The 18,332-nt window shown below is 44.9% G+C and overlaps 1 protein-coding gene across 1 annotated transcript in view; it reads left to right on the top strand.

The window, feature by feature from the left end:
- Positions 1-18,332, top strand: part of GPC3 (glypican 3) — a 270,979-nt gene that overhangs the window by 228,061 nt on the left and 24,586 nt on the right. The window contains exon 7 of the mRNA XM_050964411.1: positions 1,601-1,757. Within this exon, the coding sequence (XP_050820368.1) occupies positions 1,601-1,757 (157 nt within the window). The remainder of the gene's footprint in view (positions 1-1,600; positions 1,758-18,332) is intronic.

Below are 18,332 nucleotides of genomic sequence, written 5' to 3'. Positions count from 1 at the left end.
TCCCAGGATAGCCAAAACCCCATTCTGGACAAATGAAATTATGCAGGGCCAAAAGCTTCTCACTTGCCCTTAACAATCCTGGGTGCACTGAATGACCAGAACAGCCAGCCTAAAGCTCCAGCCCCCTTTTCCTTGCAAAGAGCTGGCTGATTTGCCCACCCGGCCTGCTGATTTGCTGTGTTCCTTCTCTGGCCCATGTCGCCTGTACTGCACGCCAGGAGCAGTGCACACTGTGAACTTTGCATGACTCTGACCCTGGGGTGATAGGACTTTTGTTGCTGACCTGTTTGAAAATGAGATTTGGTTCTAAAGTAGGATGGCTGCCTTCTATTGGACAGTTGAATTCTGACATCCAGGTTATCCTTAAAACAGTTCTCCCTAGCTATAACAGTACTGTTGCTGGCCAGATTTTCTAAAGGGCTGATCCCCTGGACTTTGATTGGACTTCTCAGCACTTCTGCAAATCTGGGCTATTATTTTTGCTTATTTATATAGCACAGGGATTGGCAACCTCTGGCATGCAGCTTGCCAGAGCAAGCACCATGGCGGGCCTGGCCAGTTTTTTACCTGCCGCATTGGCAGGTTCGGCCGACCGCGGCTCCCACTGGCCATGGTTCGCTGTCCCAGGTCAATGAGGGTGGTGGGAAGCGGTGTGGGCCGAGGGATGTGCTGGCCATGGCTTCCTGCCGCCCCCATTGGCCTGGGACGGTGAACCGCAGCCAGTGGGAGCCGCGATCGGCCAAACCTGCCGATGCGGCAGGTAAACAAACTAGCCCGGCCTGCCAGGGTGTTTACCCTGGCAAGCTGTGTGCCAGAGGTTGCCAACCCCTGGTATAGCATATGGGGGGCACCATGTGTCTCCAGCCTGGTGATACACAAGGATAAAAATCCTGCAAGATCTATCCTCTCTTTTCATACTTGATACTTCAAGTGGGGCAGTTCTCTCTCCAACCAGCATTTTGTCATTTTCATAGAGATTTTTGTTAGATTGAGAAGACTGAGAGTCCAGTCTCGCAAGGCTTTGCATGCACAACCCCCATCGACTTCTTCAGGTGTTAACTTAGGGTTCCAACGCACTAGCTCTGCTGCCACTGAAGTCAGTGGGAGCCTGGCTGATTTCGGTAGGAATTGGACCAGTACTGGATGCTCTTCAGGAAATCCCACTCTGAGGGCTGCATCCTGAGCCCCACTCTGACAAAGCAACGGGGCCATATGTAGCTCGTTTAGAAAGCCTGTTTGGGAATGCTCTTTGTGGCACATAGCCAGGCTTAGGCCAATTCCTCTGTGTAGGGGGCATGTTGGGGGCGACCTCAGGGCAAAATTCTTCAATGCAACTTTTTTTGCCATTTGTCTCATCTCAATTGTGTACAGGAACATCCCTGAGCTCTTTAACGAGCTGACACTTGGGCTTGATGAGTAATTAACTTTCCCTCCTGCCTGGCCCATTCCTCCATCATGCATGTCTCAAGCAAAGGGTGTGGAAGGAGTTGACATTATTAAAGTCTGATTTCTGCTGTTAAGAATGAATCAACACCTGAGATGGGGGAAGCCCTGTGAAATGGGAGCTTTCCATTGTTCTGTGCCACGTTGTGTCTTTCAGCTGTTGAAAGGAATGTCAATATCCCGGCGAAAAGCTCCAGACAAAACCACAGATGAGGATGGGTCAGAAAGCGGAGACTGCGATGATGAAGATGACTGCAGCGGCGGCTCCGGAAATGGGGAACTAAGGGTTAAGAATCAGCTCCGGTTCTTAGCAGGTGACGAGAATAATGACTTGAGTTTTCATTCCCGCTCTGAACGTTACCTAGTACTTGGGCACAAGGGTCCATTAACACTGAACTTAATGGAATGATGCTAGGGATGAATCAGCCCCCGGGAGTCTTTTCTTCAGCAGACACATGGCAGATTTTGTATATTAGCCTCACTAACGCTAGTGAGGGTGGCTAGAATAACTCGCCAGTGATCTGAGAGGAGAGGACGGGAGCTGTGTGCTTTCTTATACGTCAAGCTTTGTGGGGAAGTTGGCTGCCCCTCAGCTGTCTGTAACTGGGAGGTGGTTTGCATGGCCCCTCTGAGGGGCTCCATTACACCCACGCGTAGCTGATTTCATTGCCCTGCAGGTGTGTGGTGTGTTCCACAGCATGGAAAGGTGCCATAGCCACTTAGTGAAGGGAAAGCGGGCTTGGGGCTAATTCTCATTCACACTAAGGCCCGTGTACACTGCTCTGACAGTGTAAAGGGACCAAGTAGATGTCAATATTATGTACTTTGTCCCCCTACTGCTCCCCCAAGACCATTTACACAGCCTAGGAGGTGTAGGATGGCCTCAGTGTAAATGGGGGAAGAGGCCAGTGCCTTGAAGTGGTGCGCCTCCTTTTTCAAGGCCCATGTGTATGAGTCAGGTTCAGCGGGAGATTTTAAATGTTGTTATGCACAGGTGGTGACCAAAATCCAGTTCTCTACCCTACCCCTAACCCCTTGTGCTCCCAACACCCTGTGGAGCGCGGGACTCTGGGGGGTCTGTTTTCTGTCTGGTAAAAGTATTGAAAAGGAGGAGGACCCCAGAGTGGGTTGCGACTCCATTTTTATGGGGTTGCTGAAGCTGATATTGGCCCTGGGTCCCAGTAAGTCTGAAGCCCAAGCCCCACTGCCCAGGGCTAAGGTTACATGCCCTCTGCCCAGGGCAGTGGCCTTTGGACTTCAGCTTTGCTCCCCTTCCCCCCCTCCCACCACCCGGGGCGGCGGAGCTTAGCCTTCGGTTCCCCCTCCAGGGCCCGTGTAGTAATTTTTGTTCTCAGAAGGGGGTCACGATGCAAAGAAGTTTGAGAACCACCGCTCTAAAGCAAACCAGACCGTTTCTATTTCAACCCAGACTGGTACAGCTCCACTGAAAGCAGGAACTCCAGCCACTTCCCTGATATACTCAGACCAGAATATCCACTTAGGCCTGATCTGGGGCCAATGAAAATTGACCTTTGGTGGAGCTACACCGGCTTACGCCAATTTAATTCCGTTTTGAGGGCTGTACGCGTCTCTTCCTGAAGACCAGACAACTGAACCTGGATAAAATCAGCCCTGCGGCTTTGAAGTTTAAGAGGCAAATTTGGACGCTTAAACTAAGCCCAGATGTTTATAAATTCCCTTCCATTGATCTGGGACAATTAAAATATCCCTAATGGAGTGAGGACTGAGAGATTTAATAGCAGCCTCCGATCTAAGATTGTGTTTTTACATAAATGTGTAAATAAAATATTTATATTCAAATATCAGTTGAGACAGAAAAGACCGTTTAAGTCCTCTAGTCCAACCCTAATTGATGTTAGACAACAAAATAAAAATCTAATTCAGATAAGGATGAAACGCACTTTCTTTCGTCAAATACTTAAACATCAAGACATATGTAAGGGAAATACAATTGATCCAGCTATGCCCCGTTGTATCAAGCTAAGCCTGGAGATGCAGGTTTCATCCTATATTAAATCTTTGTGTCACAGCTTCATGTTATTTCAGTGCATTTTAAATTTCCTTTAGCCTAATAGTATCACTGATCTCGGAAGACATGCATAATCCTTCACTACCTTTTTCTGTCTCTCTAGGCTGGTCTAATCACTGTATTGATCTCCCAGATACCCTATCTGTCTTGGTGTTTATATCTTTCTTGTCACCCTGGTATGTGAACACATTAAATGAAAAAAGGAACAGAAGGATTCCCCCTCTCATTTTGTCTGGCGGAAGGGGTATTTGTTGCTTACTTCTGTGGTGTATGGAAAACTGTTACAATGACAAGCTATCGCTTTAATTTGTAAAGGGTTTTCTGGTCTTGTGTGCAGGATAGGGGGCTCTGTAGGGAGGCATGCAAACTGAGTAAATCTGCAAAGAGCCAGCCTAGAGCAAGATGGAGGTGAGTTGGGCCCCTCTGCCTTAGGGAGCAGCCTGCATAGTCTCTCTCTGTTTTTGGTTCTTGTATGTTACGGTTCTGGATCCGTCGAAGTGGGTATTCACCCATGAAAGCTCATGCTTCAAAACGTCTGTTAGTCTATAAGGTGCCACAGGATTCTTTGCTGCTTTTAACAAAAATAAATGAGTGTTATGTTGCAACCTTACAGCAAGAATATTTAATGTTTTAATCTAACTTCTCTGTATGCCAGGAACATTGCAGCTTCCTTCCTTGCAATAGCAAAATATCTCTGGTAAAGAGTGAAGTCTGAGCGAGATGTTCTTGGCATTATGATCTCTTCAGGCTTCACCCTGCAACACAGGATCCAGCAAAGCAGTTGAGCACACGAGCAGTCCCATTGAAATGAATAGGGCTGTTCTGGCATTTCCTAACTTTTGAGTTCTTGATTTTGCAACTTTAATGTTCTTTTAATGTAGCTTTTTGGATGTAATATAACTTTAGAGCATTCATGCAGACTGGTTGGAGAAATTTCTGTGGAAAGATGAGAAATGCTTTGTGATTTGGGCTGAAAGCCAGAAAAAAGTGTTTTGACATCTCGTTTTGACATTTTCAGAATTAAACATTTAGATTTTTTTTAATGACTTTTGTTTTGAATTTTTTATTTGGTATTATGTGATATTTATTACATATTATAAATTAGTAGGAAATTTAAAAAGTCAAAATTGAAACCAAACCTTTTGATTGACCCTCGTTGAAATGTTTTCCGAACTTTCTGATATGAATTTTGAACTGTTCAGTGGCCGCTCTTATTTGAAACAGAGCCAGATTCGGAAATCTCGAACTCTTCCATCCTTGGCACAGCTCTGCAAATATGTGCATACAGCAAGGCCTGCAGGCTTGTGTGGGTTTATCTCCTTGCCTACCGAGGAGGGTAAAGAGGCACAAGGAGGGTTGCTTTCTCAAATTATTGATGGCTCCCCTTTTCTAATTACTGGACACTTTTATATTGTTGAAGACGGGGGAAGCTTTTGGGTGGCGGAGCATGCTGTTATTCCTCTGCATTGTGGAGTATTGTTAGGTTAGTGATCAAACAAGTCAAATAGCTTAAAGTGGATTTTTGAGGTCTTGTTTGACCCTTTTCTGGTTCAAAATCAGCAATTGATAGTTTGTCGAGTTGTTTTTCTTCCTTTTTAAAATTGTTCTCCAAGGCCATGTTCAGTTCAGTGGATATTCTCTTTCCTTGACCCTGACGTCTAATTTGCTGTAGGGTCAACATGCAGAAAGTCAAAATGCTCCCAAGAAGCATAAGGACCTTAAATAGCATTGTGGCTTCTCCCTAATTAATTAAATTGCAAAAGGAGAGATGAGGCACCAGCGTCCCATTGTGGCAGTAGATGGTTAAAAGCCTGGGAAGACACAGTGGCTGGTGATAAAAGGCAGAATCCTGATCAGAAGTTAACACAAAATATGATCAAAGTTTGCCAGCTAGGAGACGCTCCCTGAAAGACCTTTCAAGGAGCTTGGATTGATCGTATGTAGATATTGGTGATCGAAACCTCTCCTGCTCACCTGTTACTCATATGAGGGGTGCCTCTGGTTCTACCAGTTTAACTACTAACAGCTGCTGACCACCCCTTTCCCTACCAGCTGTCACCCTGAATCGTTTTGAAAATCAGGAGAAATAAAAACAAACAGAGAAAAACACATGTTATTTCCAATATACTAGTTTTGATTTATCTCCTGTTCTCTGAAGTGCAACCTTTGTTTCTTATTTATAATGACCCTATAATAGCGGCATTGTCAACTGAAACCTTAATGATTTAAACATACTTGTAAACTATCAAGTCAAAAGTTTGTGAGTGACTATAAGCATATGTTGGCGAGCTCTATATGCTAATAAATTCATTATTATGTTGCCCCACTGGAAAAAGCACCGAGATAGAGGGGTTTTATGATGGACCTTTTATCCTTTGTCACATCTGCAACACATTCAAGATTTTGAAGGCAGATAATGTTTACAATAGGAGAATGATTGAAAAGCTTCTAGATCAATGAGCAGCACTTCCTGTTTTTCAACGGGAAAGCCCTGGAATCTGCACCATGTCTACGTAAACCCTAAAATAGATCTGTGCACACACACACACACACACACACACACACACACACACACACACACACACACACACACACACACACACACACACACACACACACACACACACACACACACACACACACACTCACTCACTTACTCCACATCAATGGCAAATTATGTCTACGAATAAATTATAGTATTCCCCTGCAAATTGTGAGGTACCGCAAATGTGTTCCAGAGTCGTGTATTCATCCACTTCTGAAATCAATCATTCTGCACTTGTACCCAAAGCAGGCAGCCTGGTTGCTAGCTGGCAAATTGCTGACATTCCAAATAGTCACCCACTAATTAACTCACCTCTGGAATTCTCTGTCAAGATGCTACTTATAACCAGCCAGCCTGCTGCCAGGAAACCTGAAAATAAAACAGCGAGCACTGGAGACGACACGCTACGGCGAGTGGCTATGACGTAAGTGGAGTGTGAAGATCGCCTTTCGCTGTGTTTACTGAGGATGGCGGCCTAGCAAACTTCGCTTGCCCAGGGGTGACTTGGCAATTGCAGGCTGCCTGGACAACAATGTCGCAGCACCCCCAAAATAGCAATAGTCCCCAAGATGGATAAATAAATCCCTTTTAGGACCCATCTCCTGGGGACACTTAGGAACATACCTGCCATTTGGAGCAATCTGGCGGATTCCAAGGGGGATGGGGGAAGGGAAGGTTCAGAGGTAGCATAAGTTGTCCCTGGAAGGGAGAAGCTGAGCAATATGGAGTAGAAGTGAAGCCTGTCCTGGGCATGGAAATCTGCTGCATCCCATCTGCAGTTCAGACAGCAGTAGGCGTGGGTGTGAACAGATATTGACGTAGATGTGTGTGATAAAGGTATATGCAGCCCGTGTATAACAGCACCACCTGCTGGCTGCTCCTGCTGCACCAAGGAGCTAATTAATCCCCTTTGATCATGCCACCTGCCCCTTGGTTGTTCCTGCTAGGGAAAAAGAATCCACAGCTGAGGGTCCGAAGTGTCCATCCACCTCTTCACTGCTGCGCCATGGATTCTTCTGCTCCAGCAAGCTCTGCTGAGCTGCCAGCCGTAAGTCTCCCTGCGTTATCAAAGGAGCAGTGTAGCCGGTGGCACAGTTCCCTTGGCTTGGGTTGGAGATATGTGCGCCCTCTTGCACATTCAGCCCCCTACAGAGGGATAAATCAGTGCTTATGGTGGGAGGGGAGCAGAACTGGCTCTGAGAGGATCCTGAGCACCAAGCAACGCCCAGCCACCTTGTCTGGGCCTATCTTGTGTTTTTGTTATTTACTAGAGATGCACTTGGTACCCAAGCCTAGAGACGTCTATGGAGCCTCCCTTGTTTGTACCAGAGTGGCCCATAACAGGGCTTGGGTTGATCAGCATTTTATCGGTAAATGTTGACTTCACAGTAAGCCACCCAAACTGACAAAAAACCACTTCTATCAGTATTAATTTAAATTTACGGATAGGCAAAGCAAGAAAAATGCTACTTGAGAACTTATCGGAGTTTGACTTAAGGGCACTTACTGTATATTTTGACGTGACGTTGACAATTCATGTTTTAAAGGTTATAAAGCTGTAACTTTTTGAAACTCAGCATCTACTGTCATTAAATAGTTGTCTGCTCTCGCCATAATTCCCTTCCACTGCGAAAATTGAAATTGATAAAAATCAAGGAAAAATCATAAAACCCCCATAATGTTCTGTAACTGTGAACATTTCAACTGATAAAAATAAAAAAATGCTTAAAAATAAACATTGATCTAATCCATCAAAATGATAAAACAAATAAAACTTGAATTGTGCCAAGCCCGCCCATGCCTCATCTCTGTAATTCCTATTACTTGCTCTGCCAATGGCTTAGCCCTTGGATGGGAATGCTTAGAGGGACACTTTCAAGGCTGCAGGCTTAAAAATTACCCTATTGCACTTGCCGAGTATGGTCACATATTAAAGCTGTTTATTTGAGGAATCCCTGAAACAGGACTGCAGATTGAATGTTACGTCCAATGAGATGTGTTAAATAATAAAAGCAGCTGTGTCTTGTTAGATTCCCAGCCAACAAGCCAGTACTTGTGCTCAATGATAGGGCATATGCTTTGTCTTGTATCGTGGCAGAAGTAAACAAATACACCTGAGCTATTCTTCCTCTAGGCATCTTCTTTTTAAAAGCTTCTTCAAAACCTAAATAGATTATGCATAATTCTTTTCCCAGTTCACTTCTAAATGTCTCTAATGATGGGTCTTCCGTGAGACTGTTAAGACTTCATTCTTGATACTCAGCACAGATTTTTCCTTTGGTTAATTTCATCTCATTAAATCCTCAGCCCCTAAATGTCTCTCTTAGGTGTCATTGATCCAAGCTCTCTATATTCACTGTTGCAGCAGGGGCCAGCAGATGGCACATGTGGTCTTCTAACTTGTTTTTCTGAGCACATGAGAGGATTTTCCGGCTTGGGAAGTCATGCTGTGGTGGTGTTAGTTTTTGTTGTTCATGGTTCTGTGTGGAGGCAGTGGCTCTTGAATGGGAAACTGTGTGAGAAGCAGGGCAGTGTGCTCTCTGCCTGTGTCTGTGATTGGAGCCAATTTCTGAGGCAGAGTTGCCCCTGGAAATTGGGCATTGGCACTAAGCTGAAATTCCCTGAAAGCAGTGATTGCTCTGCATGCTGTTCGGCCCTCTCTGCTCCAAGACTGATATGTGCACCAGTGAAACAAGTTTCACATAGAATGTACCCAGATTCCATGTCACCAATCTCTTCTCCACTGGAAAGCCGGCTTGCAAGGCCGTAGACACCTGGTTCTGTTCAGCGGAGGGTTTTAGACTGGGGGTTGTTACGCTGGAAGAAGGGCCTACACTCTTCTTAATTTTTATAAGATAATCTTGTCAAGTGCTTTATAATTTTGATTGTTCTTCTGTGACTGCCTCCCTGCTTGGCCATATCTTTTGTGTTCTGAGATATTTATACCTGAAGACTTTTAAAGAGCCATTTCTGCTTGATTTGGGAATAAATCCAGATCTTCTGTTTAAAAAAAAAAATCCCTTGGATGTTTGCTTAGGAAGAGCCTTTCCAATACTATGTAACTAACCGGTATCTGGAGATGCAATGTGACATTTTATAGGTATACATGTATTACCAGAGCAGATGAACTGTTCAGATTGGAGTATCTACATTCTCTTTTTTCTCCCTTTCCACACTATTGACTACTTTTCGGGGGGGGGAGGGGGGTTTAACCATAATCTACCTAGCTGCAATTTTAATTGTAAATTAATTGTTTTTTGTCTATGAATGGCTTAATATTTGAGTGAAGCCATAATAATACAGACATGCTGTTCTACAAGACATTAATTCTGTCCTAGTGAGGGAAAAAATGGTCCAAATGCCAGCTAGATTATTCTGACATGAGACCTGAATCCAGGCCAGTTACACAGTGCAGTGGCACTATTACCACTGTTCTAATGCGAGTGTTTGTGTTTGCTGGGATTTTGTTTTCCTCTGAATGAGGATTTGGTTGGAAGTCAAGAATTTTGTGTCATTATGGAAGATGGAGGAGGAGTCGCATGTAATTTATTGAATCCCTAATTGTATCGAATGGCAAATTCATGAATTCACTTTTGTTTTGCTTTTTTAATTGAAGGATATAAGACACATAACAATGAATTTTAGTGCTGTCAGCAAAAAAGAATCCATTTATTGACAGATTGATACAATTAGCAGTGGCTTTCAGAGACAGGGTCGCTATTAGCTTCCACTTCAGTGAAGCGTGTTCAGTGCAATAATACTATCAGGCCCATACACTAAGTGTAACGTGTTTGACGGGTTTGTTGTAACTCCTACGTTGCCAGACTCTTTAGAAAAACGTTGAATCCATAATTCACCAAACTGGACAGGTGAGGCATCTGTTATAATACTCTTGCAGATTAGACAGAGAAAGTCATATTTGCACAGAAGCATCAGTTATATTAACAAGCAAATCTGCTATTCGGTTCAATTTTATGTTCTTTTTGTTTCTGTTGGTCATTTTTAAAAACCCCTTCAATGCCCCGGACCCCAGTTTAAGAAATGCTGCCTATAATATAAAGGAGGTCAGACTACATGATCTAAAGGTCTCTTCTGCCCTTAAACTCAGTGAAACTATGGCCTGGTCCGCACTACGCTGTTAAACCAATTTTAACAGCGTTAAATCGATTTAACGCTGCACCCGTCCACACTACACTGCTCTTTATATCGATTTAAAGGGCTCTTTAAATCGATTTCTGTACTCCTACAAAATGAGAGGAGTAACGCTAAAATCGATATTACTATATCGGATTAGGGTTAGTGTGGACGCAAATCGACGTTATTAGCCTCATTATTTTACAGTAGCTACCCACAGTGCACCGCTCCAGAAATCGACGCTGGCCTTGGATGCACACCACCGAATTAATGTGCCTAGTGTGGAAGCACACAATCGACTTTATAATATCTGTTTTATAAAATCGGTTTAAGCTAATTCGAATTTATCCTGTAGTGTAGACGTAGCCTATGACACAAAAGGAAGAGTTTTGATGTCCCATGAAGGCTTTGAAAACGGCTCCCTGAGATGGCTCATCCACCCGAGATGTATAAATGTTTGTAATACCACTTTGCTGCTGTGAAACACTTCACCTTCATTTCAGTTTGAACACAGCTTGTTAACTTTAGAAATAGCCTGTATATTACCCACATGTTTTCAGAGATGCTTTTCAACGGTGAAATTTTGGGGGCTGATGTGTCTCTCTAACTTGTTATCAGAACAGAGTGTTTTGCATGACAGAAGGTTTCAAAACAATTTAAAAAATGTCCCTCTGTTTTGCAGATGTCCACATAGTTGCAACATTTGAAGTCCACCTGCATTTTGAAGGAATCGCAAATATCTTGTTCTCTAGCTGAAAATAACCAAACCTCCTCACACTAGTCAGTTTTCTCCCAAGCTCAGCTGGAACCCCGGCATTTTACTTCAGGCCATTTTCTTTTGGAGGACAAACGAATGGAACAGTCTTTTGGTTAAGACAATGCTAAAGGAGCATTCCGAACAGATGCGAGCCAGGTGCTGCTTGCTAGTGGGCTGACAAGACAACCTGACATAGATAGCTTGGTGCATTGTGCTTGTTTCAGGCTGAGGTACAAAGAGGAGTCTGTATGCGAGCTTGATAACAATACAGCCCACTGATTGACTCCGTGCATACTGGATAGGGCCTCCCTTTCATGCATAACTTGCCTTTTACTAATGCCGTCTTGCAGGTAAACTGACGGATAGGAGCGATTGAAGGAGTTTAACAAAAGGGATTGTGGCACACACAGGTCCTGCCTGCACGAAGCAGAGTTTTGAACCCACTTTTAAGTAGGGTGACCAGATGGTCCGATTTTGTAGGGACAGTCCCAATTTTGGGGTCTTTTTCTTATATAGGCTCCTATTACTCCCTACCCCCATCCTGATGTTTCACACTTGCTGTCTGGTCACCCTACTTTTAGGCAATGATGCAGCTGCACTGCTAGTGCCATCAGTGTAAGCACTAGTGTAGTGCACACAGGCATTTGTGTGCACCTCGCCCCCTGGGGAACGGCCTTGCCTGGTCAGCACTCGAGTTGGCACCACTGGCAGTGTCTGTACCACTGCTGAAAAACAGTCCAGCGATTTCCTAGTGCTGAGAGCCCCAGCGAGAAACCCTTTTGTGTCTGTGGCACTTTGAATTGCAAGGGAGTTTACTTGCTATAGCTCTGCTTCCCATTGCTAGACTCTTGCTTGTCCAGTCCCAGGGCTCCATCCTGCACCAACTAAAGTCAATGGTAATGCTCCCCCTGACTCCTCGGGGGCAGGATCAGTCAGGGGCTCTCCTGACTTTATGCCCACCTCTCAGGGAGTGACGCTATCTGGGGTTGGGCAGCCTTTCCCTGAATCCGAAAATAGGCAATGCCTCCTGCATGTGGAATAAGGAAGCAGGGTTTGGTGTTGGAGGTAGCAGCACTTCTCTGTTAGTGGCAGAATGCTTCCCAGGGGTCTCTCTGCAGCTAAAACCTGCTTCTCGCTCTCTAGGACTTCCCTCTTCAGCCGAGAGTGCTTGGTTCTCTCAAGGAGTCGGAGTTGGTGCTCCTTGGCCAGGTAGCAGAAGCTAATCCTGCCAACTTCCTTCCCTCCTGGGCGGGACTGTGTATAGAATCATAGGGTGAGACAGGACTGCAAGGGTCACCTCATCTAAACCCCTGCCAAGATGCAGGATTTGCTGCACCTCACTGCATCATCTGCAGCTCTGTTACTGTATAGAGATGAATGAGTGAGTGCTGGTTGCCAAACATTGAATCGTAGGACTGGAAGGGACCTAGAGAGGTCATCTAGTGCAGCTCCCTGCACTCATGGCAGGACTAATTATCTAGATCATCCCTGACAGGTGTTTGACTAACCTGCTCTTAAAAATCCCCAGTAATGGAGATTCCACAACCTCCCTAGGCCAATGGGAGCTGCAGGAAGTGGTGCGGGCTGTAGAGATGTGCTGGCCACCGCTTCCACAGCCCCCATTGGCCGGGAACGGTGAACCACAGCCACTGGTTGCTGCAGGGAGGTCATGCCTGCAGATGGGCAACATAAAGGAACTGTCTCATGGGCCGTGTGCTGCAGGTTTCTGACTCCTGAGGTAGCGGGTGGAGCTTAGTCCATGAGATTGATTCCTTTCCTGACTGGAAAGACTCTCGTTGATTTCAGTGGGCTTTGGAGTAGGCTCCGTAAAGAGACCCTCCTCTTATATAGTATATTAACCTGTATGTCGTATATTAGACTGACATTTAAAGCTCACTCTCTTGTGATCACTGGGCTCCACCACAGCCACCGGCAGACTTCTGCTGAGGGAACCCTTCCTTTCCAGCCATTGTCAAAACTACAGTTGAGAGGAAGAGAAAGGTTCCAGCAACGAAATCTCTGGGAACGTAGTTTTGGATCCAGATTTCTCTGTCAGCTTCCTGGATAAACTGTAGGTGTGATTAAAAAATAATACATCTTGGGGTATGCTCTACAAATCACTCATCGGTCCTGGACACGATCAGTTACTGAGTCAACATCTTTCTGTTCACTTTCAACGTGCTTCAGAAACTGGGGAATTCATCATTTGTCAGGAAGAAGCTCTCCTCAACTGTTCTGAATTAGCTGTGACCTGCTGCACAAACATCTGTCACCCTTGCTGAAGCTAACACCAGTAGTAATGTGAACTGAACCAGGTGAAGCCCAAATGCTGGCTCAGATAATTCCCCTAGGAATCTCCACCACAAGGAGCCAATCCTCGACCCCTCACCTGGCCCAGACAAGTGGGCTGTGAGCTGTGGGGAGATGCAGCTCTTCACATGAGGGGTGTGCAGGTGTTGGACACCTTGAGTGCTCCAGCCTCCCACATCCGAGCTGCACAGCTTCCTCTGTTATCAGGGCTTTTGGAGCCCACAGAGGAGGGCAGCAGCAAGGTTTCACCTGGATAAATAAATCGCGTACAGTCAAGTACTAATGAACTGCAGGAGTCAAATTTACAAGGCCCTGCTGGAACTTTTAGGTGTTTGGCATGTCTCACGTGGGGGCATTGTGATAAGGTTGAAACATTCCACTGCAGCCTTATTGGAATGAGATGTTTCAATTTTGCATTTCAAAATGGCTTTGTTGAGAAATGTTTTGTTTTTATTATATTACAGATATAACACTGAAAAAAGTCAAAATCAGACTGAAAGATTCAGATTTTATGGAAACGGAACATTTCCGTTGACCTGAAAAAAAATCTAAAATTTTCTTTTTCAGGAAATTCTAAATATGTTTGGTTCTGTTCCAATTCAGAACAAAAACACATTTTAAAACCTCTGAATTTCTCACACAACAGAAATTCCAAGTTTTCATTAGCTGTCATTGCCTTGGCAGTTAGAACTGTCAGAAATATTTTGCCTCTTCCATTGTTTTGTATTATTATTATTATTTTTGTTCTTGAGGCAGTTTGATGAGTTTTGCCAAAGGCCAGAGCAACGTGTTGCTTTTTGCGTCCTCTAACACGGTCTCATTGGAAGTAGAGCCGAAGCTCGGCTCTGAGATGAAAGCTTGCACTGTCCATTGGCTTCAGTTCACGATGTGGTCACTACTAATGCAGCAGGGGGAATGTGGAAGGGGAAATAGGTCAGGGGAAACATGGAGGTAAAATGTAGTGACTCTGCTTCCCGATCACTAGGCGGAAATCACCAAGCTACCCTTTAAGTTTTTGACCAGAAGCTGGGAATGGACGACAGGGGATGGATCACTTGATGATTATCTGTCCATGGTCCATAAGGAGCAATGCATGGGCTGCACCGAGAGAAGGCCCTTCCTGCCCATCAGAACTCTACCCTGGCTGTCTCTTTGGATCCTCAAGATAATGAAGAGCTGTTGCTTTTTGTGGGTGTGAATTTTTCATGCCCTAATTGCACCCACAGGAATGGGCTGGTCCTGGGCCTGGACCCTGCTGAAACCTGAAATACAAACCCAGCCAAAGGAAGCCGATTGGCAGCCGCGCATTTCCTCTCCCAGAATTTTTTTTTCACAAAGGCTCCTTCGTGTGGATCAAAATCTCCTATGTCCTCAGCACAGTCAGGGACGGGCCCAGAATTCTAGGCTGAAGAAGGGAACAGAACAAGTCCAATGGGGAAGAGGTTGTGTGTTTTTCTTTCAGCTAATAGTGACCTACCTGTTCACTGTGCAGTAGAAAAATCCTCACTTTGCTGGTTGCCTGGGAAGCTGCTGTGCTCATTGGCCAGTCCTCTTGCATGCATGTGCATCTTACACTATTGTTTGGTGTTCAGGTTACTCATTGGTGCACACACCATGGAACGACTGTTACACATTGCTGCTTTGGGAACTCATTTCATCTGAGTTGTAGCTGGCTTGGCAGGTAGCCGGACTGAAAGTGCAAATGTCATCATCTTTTGTCCAGTCAGGGAGTCCCAGCAGGATTCATAAAATGTAAATTGCAACTGCAACATGATACACATCTTTTTCCCCCCCTCCTTCCTCCTGTTTTAGGTCAAATGTATTTTGAGGCCTGTATACTGTTGCTGGAGTTGAAGCTATTTTTGAAAGGACTGTGTCCCCTGGATCCCGGAGATATTTCCTGCCCTGGGACGCAGCCTCTCACACATCTGTTGCTTGCAGCATGTTTTTGGACTTTGGGTCTTTATATGGGCTGTAGTTGTCAGGTGGGAACTACTGACTATCATCATGCTTTGAGTAATATCCTTTGCCTCCATTGATACCTCCTTTTTCTGTGATGCTAATTTGGTGCAATAATTGCATTGCTCTGTTCTTTATTGACAATGCCAATCAAAATCATTTATTTAAAAAAAAAGAGCCATTTTTGAGCTCATGGTTTTAGCTGCTCTAGGTTGCATTCTGAGATATCTCTTCATGTTTAGTTGCCCTCATAAATCTTGCATTACAGCAATCATTGTACAGAATCTAATGACGTGCATCCCTACCAAATATTTTCCTGTTCTCCATGTCAGTCAAGCCAGACTGTCTGCTACCTGCGCAACTTAACCCCTTCAGGGCTGGTGTTCACCCCCTCACATTCTGCTTTGTATCTTGTGTGCCTGTGTAGTTGAAGTCCTCAGCTTCTAGTGCCTGGGAACATGAACTGACTGAGGATGTAGCTGGCAACGTACAGACTGTTTGTGGAGAGAGTGACAGTGTGTCACCCTGGTACAGCTGGGTGTGCTGTCATTTGGTTACCTGTATTTGAGACAGCCACAGCTCTGGGCATCACACTGGGTTTTTTGAATTAGACTTGTAGAAATTAGGGCTGGAAAAGACGTATGAAGTCACCTTGTTCGTCCATCTGCTAATGTTTGTCATTGGCCTTGAGCTGATGAAAACTACGGTGGGCACCTGGTTAACTCTGAGGCATCAAGTTTGTTTAGCCTGAGATCTGACTGATGGAATGAAGGAGGAGGGAGCTGCCATGTTTCCTTGGCTGGTACCCATCAGCAGTAACCAAGTCCTTTTATGCTGATGTTATTTGTGTGTGCACAAGCAGAGGGGAATGCAGGATGTCTGGACCGGGGAAACCTACCTGCTATCTGGAACAGCCTTCCCGTATCCTGTCTTTCTCCATCACGTTTCCAATCTTGGCTGAAAGTAGCATTTTCTCCTTTGCCCTCGCCTCTGAATTCCCTTTCCCTCTGCCGTGACATGGTATCACTTTATTTAACTTTCTAAAGCGTTTTAGGATACAATGTGTACCCAAGGCACCATAGGCCTAGTATTTAATTGAAATGTGTTGCTCCCAGTGATGGCAATGCCTGGGGTCTGTCATTAGTCATACTAATCTCGCTCTTGATGAATGGTACTGACTTGAATGGATTGCCTAAGAGTGCGTTGTACAATGCAAAATAATCAATCTGATATATTTGAAGATACATACCAGTCTGTTTGCCTTCAAGCTGTGCAGAAACAAGTGCTTTGCTGAGTGCCTTATAACTAAACAATAAAATTAAAATGCTGGCCCAGTCCCACAGAACACACATTGTCTAGAGATGGATAGATCTGGATGATGGGGATCATAACTTACCTTCTGGTTTTCTTTCTAAATACTTAACAGACAGACCAGGTAGGATATAAGCGGCTGCAGAACAAAGGCATTGGAGGCTGAATAACGGTCCTGATTCAGCAACATATATATGGGCCTAGCATTCCTTCCTTAAAACATGAGCAGTCCCACTGAAGGACAATATTGAGGTGCTTATGAAGTTTAGCACATGCTTAAATACCTTGCTGAACTGGAGCCAAAGTTATAACGCTGTTAGCAGATGCTAAATAGGTTATTTAGTGGCCTGAATTTATTAAATCTGTCAGCAATATTCTAGGAAAAGTAGTACCAGAAAAGAGAGCAGCGAAAGCATGAAAGGTGCCCAATTTCTGCTGGATCAGACCCCCTGAGAGCCGTGGGATCTGATGCACTGAGGGGGAATGTGGTTGCCTGGGCTCTGACTCATAGCAGATGTGCCCAATTTACATTACAGCTTAATACCTTTGTTTTAAAATGTTATTTTGAGACAAATGTGTTAAAGCAGATGTTTCCAGTAAAACAAATATTTGTGTAATTTACAAACAACTTCCTGCTGCCAAAACTTATTAGAAAATGGGAGGTGGGAGGGGGTTCTGCATACCAAAAAAAAAAGAAAATTAAAAAAATCTAAAAATAAAATACATCCCGAGAATGCATTTCCACATGTTGGGTGAAAATAGCTCCAGCACTTTGAGGAACGCTGAGGGAGAATAAGTGGTTTGAGAATGATTTATGGAAGCCTATTTAAAGACAACTATCCTGCAAGTGTGAATAAACATAAGGCAAATACCCACAAATTATACGCATTCAGTAGCCCAAATCTTAATGTAAAAATGCTGAACCAGCTTCTGTTTTTCAGGGCAATCACAGAAAGGCAGCGTGGGATTTTCGAAGTCACTTACACACTTTTGAGAATTCTACCCCCGGTTTCTAAAACGCTTAATTTACTCTATTGAATTTCCACATGATTTCAGGCCCCTTACCAATTCAGTTGTGGCTAATGGCAGCCCGCATCTGGGCCCCGCTGTACTATCTCAAACTGATCTTACATGAAAATGAACTCTGGAGAGTTTCATTGCCCATGCATTTAAACAGCCAGTAGGGGTAATCAACTGAGATTCCTTCCTGGGCACCTTGCTCCCTGTACCCAGCCCCACCCTGCGAGGGCTGCTTGGAGCCTGGGGGTGTCTTGGGGGCAGAAGGAATGGAGTGGGCCTTCCTTTGGACCTGAGATTCCTCATTAGCTTTTTATAAAGCCGGGTTACAACCCTTTGCATTCCAGAAGGCCTTTGGCATTACACTGATATACTGGGAGGAGGCGAGTCTGGTGGCTAAACTGCCTAGTGGTCAGAGTAGTGGGGTGGGATAGCTCAGTGGTTTGAGCGTTGGCCTGCGAAACCCAGGGTTGTGAATTCAGTCCTTGAGGGGGCCACCTGGGGATCTGGGCAAAATCAGCACTTGGTCCTGCTAGTAAAGGCAGGGGGCTGGACTCAATGACCTTTCGGGGTCCCTTCCAGTTCTGTGAGATAGGTATATCTCCATATATTATTTTTTAGATGATGGAATGCTCCCCTCTATGTCACAAGACCAGGGAGTGAGGAGAGCTAGATTCCAATCTTAGTTGTGCCGCAGGCACTTTGGTTCATCTCTCTGTGTCTCAGCTTCCCGGTCTGTGAAACAGGGACAGCAGGACTTCCCTGCCTCCACGGGCTGGCATGCGATGTATGGTGATTCATTCGGG

This window comes from Gopherus flavomarginatus, chromosome 8 (assembly GCF_025201925.1).
Source record: "Gopherus flavomarginatus isolate rGopFla2 chromosome 8, rGopFla2.mat.asm, whole genome shotgun sequence".
NCBI classification, from domain to species: domain Eukaryota; kingdom Metazoa; phylum Chordata; order Testudines; family Testudinidae; genus Gopherus; species Gopherus flavomarginatus.
This window is presented reverse-complemented; position numbering and strand designations above follow the sequence as displayed.